The sequence below is a fragment of the Cryptomeria japonica genome, chromosome 3 (genome assembly GCF_030272615.1).
Source record: "Cryptomeria japonica chromosome 3, Sugi_1.0, whole genome shotgun sequence".
NCBI lineage: Eukaryota > Viridiplantae > Streptophyta > Pinopsida > Cupressales > Cupressaceae > Cryptomeria > Cryptomeria japonica.
The window spans coordinates 272,725,055-272,738,423 of NC_081407.1; the positions used below are offsets into that span (position 1 = coordinate 272,725,055).

The 13,369-nt window shown below is 34.7% G+C and overlaps 1 protein-coding gene across 1 annotated transcript in view; it reads right to left on the minus strand.

The window, feature by feature from the left end:
• Positions 1 to 1,728: 1,728 nt before the first annotated feature.
• Positions 1,729 to 13,369, minus strand: part of LOC131063892 (uncharacterized) — an 89,479-nt gene continuing 77,838 nt past the window's right edge. Inside the window, exons 16-18 of the mRNA XM_057997842.2 lie at positions 2,759 to 3,166; positions 2,372 to 2,603; positions 1,729 to 2,289 (exon numbers count right to left, since the gene is read on the minus strand). Of these exons, the coding sequence (XP_057853825.2) occupies positions 2,264 to 2,289; positions 2,372 to 2,603; positions 2,759 to 3,166 (666 nt within the window). The 3' untranslated portion in view covers positions 1,729 to 2,263. The remainder of the gene's footprint in view (positions 2,290 to 2,371; positions 2,604 to 2,758; positions 3,167 to 13,369) is intronic.

Genomic DNA, 13,369 nt, shown 5'->3' on the forward strand with positions numbered 1-13,369 from the left:
TAGGGAAGGTCCTACACAGCGCGGTAGCAAAAAAGCACCGCTTCAATCATTTGATTCTCCATTCCAACAACTTTTCGTCTTCTTCTACATTCATAAGATGATTTAGCTTTGAGCTTTTCCTCTCATTGCTTTGTAGGTTGCTCCAACCACCGATTAGAAGCACTCCTATTTACTACATTTCCCAAATAATTAGTGTCGTCTACTTTATCGATGTGTGGGATGTCGCCTCATCTTCTAAATGTGTGTTAGGAAGATTATATCAATAACGACTTTCAATCCAGGCTCTACAGGTTTGAAACAGTAGATCACTCCAATATTTGAGTTATTTCAATGTTAACTAATCTCCGTAAGATCATACTATTTAATGAAACATATTTAAAATGGTTATGTACATGAAGCTTATAAAATGGTTCATTTTCTGCGAGAAAGATCTTCATCTGAGCCTCACATCCCATGGACTAAACTAGACAGAAATTTGCATATAAATCACAATAATTTTTCTTGGATTAAGAGTAAAAGGTGGGTTTTTGAAAGGGGTTCAAACTCTTCTAAATTTCTATATTAATCACACATTAAAAACAACTTAGTGTTTAACTGAAAACTAGACTTTTGTCATGTGTAAGGAAAAAAAATTCTGAACAAATTTACTCACATAAAAAGTACAATCATTTATTTAAGTTTTGTGGAAAAGTGAATTTCATGTTAGTCTGTCATGATATTTAATGAAGCAATTTTTCAAACAAGTCAATATAAGTGAATCCAGACATTACAGATTTAATTGCTACTATGAGAGTCACTCAGATCTTAGCCTTCAAATTCCAACAACACACTTAATCCAAATTTACACTAACCTCCAAAATCACACTCAAATTCTACACACACACTACATTTTCATCATTTACATTACTATTTTTCATTATACCTTTGACAATTCAACTCCTAACACAATCTAAACTACCAGCACACCATTAGGAACTGAAAACAATGTATCCCTTGTAATAGATTTGAGCTGATCTCAGCAGTCAAAAGCAAATCAAATTAAAAAACCTTGTGCAATGCAATGTCTACAAAATATAGATTATTGGACACACATAAATTATGAAGGCCCCAAATCTAGTCCACTCGGGAAGAAACTATACTTGATTTATAGTGCACCCTCTCAAGGCCCTAACTGTTGGTCCAAAGTTTGTTGTTGCACCAAAAGATCAACCTATTCATGCCCAATACAAACAACAGAGATAAACAAACCACAGGAGGCGGTTAAGTCATGTCACAAATCCCCGAGAGCAGCATGGAACAACCAAGAGGACAAGGCACCAACCTTCCAACACTAAAGTTATCTTGATGCACTCTTCTCGGTAGATCTAGCTGATAAAAAAGATGTACACTAGATGTTATGATTGCATCCTGAAATGACTATATATTGATATCTGCATCGATTCACATTTTAGAAACAGACATCATAACCCCATCAAACACCTTTGCAATGTTATGAGTAAAAGAAAAAATTAGTAAACACATCGATTGTGAAGCACTTAAATTTACAATGCACCCTCTTGGGGCCCTCATATTATCTCAAAGCACTCTTATAAATAAATCCAGCTGATAAGACAGATGCACATTGGATGTCTATTTGCATTCCAAAAATGACATACTTTGATATCTATATCGATTCATTTTTTAGATACAACCATTCATCATACTTCTTGGAGGCATCAAAATCAATAGTGGACCACTTTGTAAACATAATGAAGGTGTATTCATATTTCACTTCAGGTATGTACAGAATGTTTAGCACGTGTTTGTCATGCTTATTCCCAACAAACTCAATTTTTTCACCTCAAAAAGAGACAAGCCTGTCTAGCCAAGAAAAAGGAAACCTGAGACCTGATGCCTTTTCAAAGAACACACCTCTCTTAGGCCAAGAAAACTTAAAACCACATGGAGCTAATTTGGTCCTCACTTTGAGTTATTGAAACTAGGTTATAAGAATTTCAAAGGTAGAAATGAACATGATATCTACTCATAGAAATACACATTGCCTCTGCTAATGTATCAATGGAAAATGGTTTACAAGGGCTTTATGCTCAAGCGCCTGCCCACAACATCCATTGATGCCCGAAAAACTAAATTGCCTTGAGAATTTGTAGATAGAAAGAATAAAAAGTGTTTTAGTTTTGTGCAACAGGTTATGTCCATGTACAGTTCTCTGCAACTTAGCTCCAACTGCATTGAGTTATCCATTAACATTAAAGTATGCATGTTAATGCTTCCTGTTTTTATCATTACCTGCAAAAGAAAAACACTTTTAACAGATAATTATCTTGATTTGCAAAAGAAACACATAAATGTTGACGTTTACCATACTTACCAAAAATGCTTGATTTCAAAGGAAATTGGAATGGTGAAGAACTTTTTGTTCTTTGTGCTCTTATAAGGTGTACATTCTTCAGTTTTTCATTGCTGGCCTCCTCTTTGCTAGCTGGGCTGGTGCTGTGAGCCTTGCGATCATGATACACTAAAGGTGGTGCTAACCTCAAATTGGGTAGCAGACCTAAATCAAGTGAATTTTGGCCTTTTTGTAGATTGTTCAACAGCTCAAACTGCAAAAGCTAAGAAACAAATTAGGATCTCCTTCAGAGGATAATTGAAGAATTCATCTAAATAAAAAATTAACACTTGAATAAGAAAATTTATATTAATAGTACATATCAGGGTACACACAAAAATATATAGCCAAGGGATAAGAAATATTTACCCGTGATTGGGGATGAAGCCCATAGGGCCTTTCTGTCAGTGCATTTTCATATAAAGATTTGGAACTAGAAGCTTGGCCTTGTACACCGTTACTAGCTTCTTCTATAATTTCTTTCTGTGCTTCAATCATCTTCTTTCTAACTGAAGACGATCTTTTCTTTGGCAAACAAATAGGACATCCTCCCATAGAATCCTTTGTAATTGCTACTGAATCCTGAGTTTCACATTGGAAATGGGCCACATGACCACAATGAAAAATATAAATGCTTGAGCCAAAAGACTCTCTATCCAATGTCCGACCACAAATACAGCAGCAGGAGCTTGCCGGTGCATATGCATGTGATGCACCCTTCCTGAGCATATGTATATTATAGTATGCATCATCTTCTAATAGATTTTTTGCAGTGTCCTGTTGATGGATAAACAAATTATGCCCAAGTAAAAGTTTCTTACTCCATCAGCATAACAAATGGAATAATATTTAATCAGAACTTATGTTTAAAAGGTTTAACTACTAGTTTATTACAATTAAAGAAGACAGGTTACTATGCAAAAATAACTAGAGAAGGCCTTGATAATCTACTAGTATTAGACCACAGAGAGCAGTGTAACCCAAAAAGGATGGTTTTAGCTGTAAATGGGGATGCAATATGGCATACCTCCACAGAAACTTGATCAAAATGATCACAAGAGCCACATTTAGAGCAATTATTGAAAATTCTTTCAGTTTTTCTGACATTCAAGTGGAGCTGGGAAGGATGCTTATTTACAAGCAATTGCATTAAGATTGTGTTTAGTTTCAAATGGCACTTGGAATGTGACAGAGTTTATGGGCATTTCCCTTGTCCAAAGAACAAATGACCAACATTATGGATTTAGCAGGAAAGTCTTACCAGCAGAGAGGTACTTTCAGGGAGGACCTTATGGGATAAAAAGCAAAGCGACAAGAACAATTGGGAAACATTGATGTATGGCAAAGAATCAGATGGAGTTTCGCAATTAATATTCCTTAGAAGTTCCTTTATAAGTTCTCAATGTAGGTTACTAGAGCTGTTGAGAGATTAAAAATGGACTGCTGCAAAGTCCTGTCATGCAGCTAATATCTTACATCTTACTGAGAAAATCGAGACCAAGTGTCATCTTTTCCTTTTGACAGTAAAAAGTGGGGAAACATCACCTGCCAAAGCATTTAGAAGACTAAATCTGTTTTATAACAGAATGCTAATCAACAGAGCATGACAGTCAAGGCAAGATTGAGAAAGAACAGATTCTATGAGCAAACATATTAGGCCCATTGCGACACGGAGGTCGAACATAATGAACACCCCGCTTCATATGGCAGCCTATGCAGTGAATCCTATATGGTATGCACAAAGGGATGGAAGGGTGCCTCCATGTGATGATGATGAGGTTTTAGATGGGTCCACGCAAGCCATTGATAAGATATATAGAAGAGGAGGCTTCCATACTTCGTGCACAATTCCTTGAATTCACAAATCTTCGTGATCCTAAATTGAGTAAACCATAGGCAAGGTTAGACATAGCTATATTAACCCAAAGAGAATCTATTGGATGGTGGACATGGCATGGGAGGGATACATCACAATTGAAGTTGCTTGCCACTCGCCTACTTTCATAGGTTGCTAGTTCCTCTACTGCAAAGATGAATTGGTCCACATATGGCTTTATCCACTCTATCAAGTGGAATAGACTTACCTCTAGACGAGCGAAGAAGCTAGTGGTGGTGCATAGTGCTCTTCGACTTCAAGATCGTCAAACTCCAGAGTATCGACAAACTCCAACTTGACCATGAGATGTTGATCCTGAAGATGTGGCCCAAGTTCATGAGAAGGAGGCACCAGAGGGATTGGTTGGGATTCCGTTGGATGAGATGGACGTAGACCATGACAGTGGGAGAGACTCAGAGGACTCTGATTTTGATGCAATGTTAGGAGATGTAGATTAGGCGCAGCATTGTACTTTTAATTTTGTATTTTGATTTCCATATCATAATTGACAATGAAGCTATATGGCAGCAGTGTAGCCTTTGGGCATTTTGTATGTTATTTCTTTAATATCTATTATCATGTGCATATTGACAATGTGAATGAATTGAAATTATAAATTATGAATGCATATTGAGTATTGACAATGTTGTATGTTCAAAATTTACACTCTAAAATGTTTTCATAGTATCATACACATGCTATATCCATGTTTTCATTTGAATATAACATATATATGCATGCTTTATCCATGTTTTCATATGAACATTTAAAATTTTCCTATGTATTTTAAATTTTTCGTATATTTTATATAGCCGTCCCCAAATTTGGCAAAAATATTCACCGTCCCCTTCTCGGAAACTCCGGGTAACGTAGTTGTAGATAAGTCTGCCTCTACGAGCAAGTCTCATGAAGAAATAAATTTAGTTCTTATGTGCATAGATATTTCGAATTTTGAACCAGAAACAATGAAGCAAGCTCTTATGTCACCACCTTAGGAATTTGATGATCTTCCACCAAGGAAGAAGGCTATTGAATGCAAATGGGTTTTCAAGACCAAATAGAAGGCCGGTTGGCTGGGTGATTAAAACTTGAAGATATATACAGCGATGTATGAAATAATATATAGCTCTGCACATATAGCTTGAAGACCCATTTAATAATGCAATGAAAATCAACCAGAACATTCACACAAAATCTGTTTTACTAGTTTTCCCTTAGGATGTCGTGTCCCCCATTTATAACAGAAATAATTAATATAAATTTTGCCATATAATATGTAAAAATGAAAAAATCATATTAAAATTATTATATTACATTGTTATTTAAAATGATATCTTGTTATCAATTTACATCTAGGTTACCGGGTTCGCCTTTGGGCCCCCCTAGTACGGGTCCGGGTTCGCCTTTGGGCCCCCCTAGTACGGGTCCGGTTTGACCTGGGTTCGACCAGGGTTCGAAAAACCCAGAGTGGGGTCGAACCCAGTCGAACCCGGGCGGACCCAGTCGAACCCAGGCGGCTGGGCGGCCCGTAAAGTCAAAAAACAATGCAAATTTAATTTTTTTTTCAATTCCGCCTTGTAAAAAGTGAAAGTTATAACCTAAAATTCACTTCTAAAACATTTTATTGACTCATTTCACCTCATTTGTGTTGCAAACAAAAGTTTTATGAGAGCAGGTTGAAGAAAGGGTGAACAAAATTATGTTTGTTTTGTTGTTTATATGATGCTATGTGAAATGCAAATTTTAATTCATGCTTATAGGCTTCACAAATATCAAAATATATATATATATATATATATATAAAATTTACATGTTTTTGTACTAACGAACCCAAACAAACCCAAACCCCTTTTCAAAATTTTGCCGTACCGACGTACCGGGTTCTCCGAACCCGAACCCGTGCCCGAACCCGAACCGGTAACTTAGATTTACATGTTGAATTTATATTTACAATGTACATTAATTTACATTTTATACATTGAATGATGTCTTTATATTAACAATATATATTATATACATTATATTTTATACCTTAACAATGCTGAACGATGCCATTGTTAAAGCATTTATTAGCCGATTTTCCTAGAGACCCGATAACCTTTATTAAGCGGTGGGTTGAAGAAGGGTAGCGACTCTTCATAGAAGAAGCACTACCAAACCATCGTGGCTTTCCACCACATTGGGAGGTAGGATAGATACCCCCTGTGCAAATGGGAATAAGGAGAATACACGGGGGGAACAAGAAAGTCAGATCTGCCAGCAAGGATAGAGAAATATACAGAAACTGCCAGCAAGGATAATAAAAAGAGAAGGAGGCCTGTGACAGGTACATATAGGAATTCTAATTTAATAATGTAATATAATAGCTGGTATTATATATATAAAATTTTATATGGTCTTAATTAAATTAATGGAATAATTAATATTAAGTTCAGAAACAAATAATGTATAATTATTAATATAGCATTAAAATGATTATACATGACAACACTATTAGACATAAGACACACACACACACACACACACACACACATATATATGTTAACGAATTCAGAAGGAATAAGGCAATCAAATTCAGTTTGTATAAATTGCTATAATACTGTACCAGGCTAATAATATAAGATGCAGCAATAACAATTAATGAATAATTCTGATTTAAAGTGATACTAACAGAGAGAACTGTTAACAATCTGATATAAGCCACTAAGGCAATATAATATAATGGAAGTATGATAACTATGTCAAGTACAAACTGATTATCATAAATTAGTTGAACTGAATAACAAATACAACTTCATTGGAATATCACAGAAGGTTAATTGTAAATGAGGGACTCTCTCTTAAGTATGCCACTCCATAGTGGATGCCTAACACCTGCCACATGGAGCCAAGAGGGGTGAAGCATCTGTTCTTGGGCTTAAGGGAGAAGGTGCTTGTGATGAGGGGGAACGGCGATAGAACACCTCACTGGGTACACCACTCCATGATGGATGCCTAACACCTGCCATATGGAGCCAAGGGGGATATGGTATTCTGCCCTTGGGCCTAGGAGGGATGGTTTCTTGGACACCCTATCCAACTAATGGACTAAAGGAATTGATTAGTAACTGACTTACAAACTGACTTTATATAATAATCTGATTATATCCCAAAATTATAATTCTAACAGTCATTAATATAGCAGATTTGATATCATTTAATATAATTCATATTTCAGTTTTAAGTATTATAACAAATTGCCAAAAATTGTAGGGTTGTTAGGTTATTCGTTGAGGAGTGTTATTCACACATTTTTCAAACTTGTGTTGTCCACTCCCTCAACCTAATGCTACAAAAAAGTAGCACCAGAATTGATTGGATCAAACAAGTGTATGTTGAGGCCAAAGTGATCCAAATGTTTGTCACCAACCTCCATATGCCACAAGGCATATTTAGAACATTCTCGAAATTGGAGCTGCTGAAAGTTAAATAATAAATAAATTTCACTTTTATAAACTTTTGAATTTTATTTTAATTAAAATTTCTATAAATTTAATATTTTGATTTTGATTTTCAAACAAGCTGCTAAGACCTGTTTTGCCTCCAACACAATTGTGTTGAGACGACTAGTAAAGGTTCGTGAGGTACTTTCTAACATGGTCATTAACCCAAATTGGTCCCATATGGAGGCAATCTAGCACTACAAGGGCAGCAAAGGTTAAGCAAATGATCCTACATGACATTTGCTAGGATGATGTTGAGTATTGCCAGAAATATTCTTGTCATTGATGTCAAAGTAGAAAAAGACTTTAATCGTTGTCAAAGAAAGAATTCATTAAGACCCAATGAAGACTGACCCTTATCTAGAATAGAGCTGGAATCATTAGAAAGATTCACTTTATGCAGGTCGACAATGATATAATTATCAATATATCTATTGCATTTCAATTTTACTGGAGACAGACCCCCTCATACTGTAGCGCCACTTTGCTAAATAATGTTAATTTGTGGCGCCTCTATTAAAAAGGCTGGCCCTCCCTTTGTAGAGATGCCCCCCTCCATGAAGTCACCTCTCTCCATGTAATGGCATTAAGGTATATAATTGGAATATGATTTGTGAATGGGACGAAATGCGAAAATGTAATATCATTCAGCACAGCAGATTTATTAGCAGATCTAATAAAGGCAACAGAATTTGTGAGGAGCAGAAATGAAACAATCAGTCTAATTAAAGGCAGATTTCTGCGTATATAGCAGCAGATTTATGGATGTATTGAAAATGTTATAATCATATTTCTGAAGGGGAGTATATGCACAATTGAGAAGGAAGTATATGAAAATGGTTGTATCAAATTTGTGAAGACGTATCATCTACAAGATCTTTATGAAGACAAATAAAAAAAGCATCATTCATTGAAGAGGCAATATTTAAGAAGACAAAAACTGGGTTCATTTGGAAGTTAGTGCTTCCTAAAGAAGAGACCGTTATCTCTTGCTGAGTTGGTGCTTAGTTGTGGGGATTGGGGTCTCTAGTGAGTTGGTGCCTGAAAAACGTTTAGTGGGGCTCGGTGTCTCCAGTAGGTTGATGCCTACAAAGTTTGTAAGAGACATTTTACATAAGCATACTGCCATGGTTTTCTTCCAAATGGGTTTCCATGAAGATCTTGTGTTCTTCTTGTGTTCTTTATTGTTACTGTTGTATAATTGATGTTATTGTAATTATTAATTTGGAAAAGTAAAAGAAGTATCTTATACTGATTCACCCTCCCCCCTCTCAATATAAGTGTGTGCTCATCAAGTATCTTCTCAATTTTATGGATCCCATATTAAGTATGATCCGTATATGGACATGGATAGGCCTTGTTTAGGTAAGGTATATGATGGCATCGACTCAATAATTGAGAAGATGAAAGTCATCATAAATGCAAAAGAGCAAGATCCTAAAGAAAAATTCTTCGAAGAACTACACAAAATCATTGTAGAGAGATGGAACAAAGCGACCACTCCGTGGCATCTTCTTGCCTTTGCATCGAATCCCAAATATTATAGTTCTCAGCTCCTTTCTATGACATCAAGAGTCGCCCCATATATAGATCCTCAAGTCGCTCAAGGGTACAAGGCAGCACTTCGCAAACTCTTCATGATCATGACATGCAAGATACAATGAAGGCTCTATTCATAGGTGTTGCATTCTCCCACAACTGTGATCTTGATGTTCTTTGAAACAAGCATATGGTTGATGCTCATAGTTGGTGGTACTTCCATGGTGAAACATACATGCACCTACAACCTCTTGCAATCAAAATTTTATCGCAAATAAGTTTAATAAAAAAATCTTTTAAGATTTATTTATATTTGATTTTATAATTTAAATTTTAGAATCTTGTAACTCTTAATTCTCTAATTTTGTCTTTATAGGTTGCTAGTTCATCTGCATTTGCGAAGAATCGGGGCACATATTCTTCCATCTACTCAATAAAGAACAATAGACTACACTCAAAACAAGCAACGAACTTGGTGTATGTGCATTCAAACTTGCAGCTCCTTACAAACAAACGAAGTGACTACCAAAGAGGAGAGACAAGGAAATGGGATATCAATCCAGAGCGTATTAACTTGGATGCTTCTACTACCCACTTTGTTGGACTTGATGTTGACGATGACGATGAGCCAACTAGCGAGCATGAAAGTGCTAGTGTCAATGTTAGTGGTACTGGTAGTGGTAGTGTCAGTGGCACTATTTGTGGTTCTTCTAAGTTACAATTACATACATCATCTAATATGGATGGTGATGATAATATTTTTGACAGCCCATATGATATTTGATCAATGATGGTTGATTGTTGACACAACATTATATTTTTAACTTTAATATATATCATAACATTCAAGTTTGACTAATATTTGACTATTAATATGGTGATGTATTTTTAAGTTAATTATTGCTACAAATATGCATATATTTCTGATTTTTATATGTTTTTGTATGAACAAACCCAAAATGAACCCAACCCCAATAAATGTTTTGACCAAACCTGCAAACCAACCCCTCAAACCCAAACAGATAACATAGCACAAAATACATAGATCTGAAAGGTCCACATAAAATAAACAGCTCTAAACATATGGACTGGCTGCAACAAAGCATTTCATTCAAATGATTACATAAATCTGCAGCTACAAGTATTTGCTGCTAATTGGGGCAGCAATGAGTACAAAGATATTATGAAAATTACCAAGGCTGAAATACTCAAATGCTGTTGTAGACCTCTCGGTTGAAATACTAATGCAACATCTCTATGAAGTTGCCCTCAAAAAGCCAAAGGGTTTTTGTCCTTTGATTTCCAAATCCAAGGGTTTTCATCTTTGGGTTCAATAGCTGAACACGTGTTTGAATTGGGTTTGGGGATTGTTGATGTGATGATAAAGGATGATCCAAATTGATGAAATTTTGTTGGGGCCAAAGTGTAAGTCATTTGAGAGTTCCCTACCATTTTAAAAATTCAACTATGCGCCTGTCAATGGCACCCTTTGGACAACCTTGAAGAGTGGTGAATTCCTTTGTTCAAACAATGAGGTTCCATGAAGTGCATGCTACTCTAATATTATCATAGTTCAATTTCCATTTTGCAACTCTAATATAATCACAAGTTTCAAAATTTGAACCTATATATGTTTTTTCCTTCAATTCAAAGAGCGGGTTAACCCAATAGACAATTCTCTCTATTTACATTTCAAAAAGTGGGTTATATGAAAACCTCGTGGAAAATTTGAAAAGTATTCCTATTATCAAATTGGAAATCAGCTTCCGATTTAGACCATTCATTTGGCCTAATTCTAAACAATTGTCTTCTAAAACCTTCATTTTTTATCCCAGATAGTGTTAGCATTCCCAAATTGCTTACTGTCCGTTATTGACCTAACAATTCCGCATACTCAAAGCCAACAATAGTAACTACTGAAACCTTTATATTTAGCTTGTGTCTCTAATTTGTTTACTACTGCGTTTGTCAAAACAGAGTTTGTTAAAATATCCTCAACAACTTCATTTTTTTGACACAAAAAATTTGGATAAGGGCTAATTAAAATGTCCTCGTCCTCAATACACTTCTGAAAATCAATCAGTGACTCACCATGTGGAAGTTTGAAAGATATTGCACGATTCAGTGCATCTTCCTTCAACTTGACCTCTTCTCGTTCAAGAAGTGGAACACTTTTTGTCTTCCCTTCAATTAATATTTTGGTGATGCATGATACCATTAGAAACGAATAAAATATCTTCTCCTACCAATGACTCTTTATCTGCAACTTGCTTAGTACATTCAAAACTTCTATAGGGGTCACTGAAAGGTGATTGATGCCATCGAGAAACTCAAACACATTAAATGTGATTGATGTCATCAAAAATAATGTGTCTGAGTTTCTTGATGGCATCAATCACATCTCAGTGACCCCTATGAAAGTTTTGTTATGCCCCCATTGACCACCATTGACTGCAAACTCTCCGATCATTATGGAATCCAAGTCAAGGACTATTTAAATGTATTGATATTATGCAATTACCAATCTTGTGTCATTTGAAGTTCTCTCATCATAAACAAAATCAATGTTTGTATTTGATTCATTATTCAAATAGAACAAACATGAAATCAGGTTTATATATGCTTAGCTAGATATTGATGACTTAAAGATGAAAGAAATGTTATATCAATAGATCAACAAATTAATGCACCATAAAGAAAAAACAGAGAGACTGGTCCTACATGTTGCATGTGAATCTGGTCCACTTGCAAGTGCCCCAAAGTCAATCCAACAAATCAAGTTTTACTATAAAGGGGGACTTCAAATGTGAGGGGTGACTAAACCATGAGAAAAGTAAAGATAGAGATTGTCAGTTCCTTTGTTAGAGATCTTAGATTGAAGGTCATGTTTCATTTAACCTGGAACCCGCCCATGTTCTTTCTATTGAAACCTTGAACCTAATTAATGTCATTTCTACTAGATAAGTATAATTTTTCTTAATCTTCACATTTGCATATATGCATGACCATTCTTATTAAAATATAATAACTGAAAAGACTTTATAATGGCTGAATGACCATAGCTTATTCTAAAGATTTCTAATAAGGATGTCTGCATGTTGTTGCAACAAAGTCACATTCCATATGATCTCTTTTTTTGGAGTCTTTATTGTCAACAACTTGCTTATGTTACTTTTCTAGTATAAAAGTCTTCTGGATAATTTTTAACTAGTATGTATTCATACTATTAATTTTTAAAATAAAATTAATGCCGCTGTGGTATGTTTTGTGCAATGTAATCAGCAATATGAATATAAACAAAAAAAAATCTATTTTCTACAATTCAAGAGTTAAATTCTCTATTTTAATTTACTTTCTATATCTCAATGTTATGGAAATACCCTTAAATTTTAAAACAAGTAGTTTTTGTCTCTTTTTCTATTATTTTTTACGTTTTTTTTTAAATCCGATTTTTTCCCCATTTTTTCCAATTTTTTTAATAAGTCTTATACTTTTGGTTTGTCAATTTTTTCCCCAAATGATTTTTGCTGCTATGATATATTAAAAATTAATATATTTATATTTAATAATGCTTTCTAAGCATCCAAGGGGTTGAGCTTAATTGGTTAAAACACTGGGTTCTCACTATGGAGACCCAAGTTCAATTCCCAATAGGGACATCTGAAGTGGAATTCTAAGCTGTGACTCTTGGCCTTCCATAGGATGGGGAGGGTCTTGGGGTCAATCTAATCAAACATAATAATAATAATAATTCAAAGATATGTAATGGGGATGGGGCCCCCTACTGTGTCCCCACTAGTTCATAGCTCCAGTCAAAAAGCTATTCAGGCTTTGGCCAATTACCGATCAAAAAAAAAACGCTTTCTAAGCATACAAGTTTTAATTTTATATTAATTAATTTTTTAAATTACAATTTAATTATATAATTTAATAATAAATAAACAATATCCTAATAAAATATATAGTAGTTCAAATTTTAAAACTATTTTATAATATTAATTATTAACTATAACGTTATAATTATAATATATAGTAACTAGTTTAATAATAAAAAAATAAAATATTTTATAATAGTTTAAATTT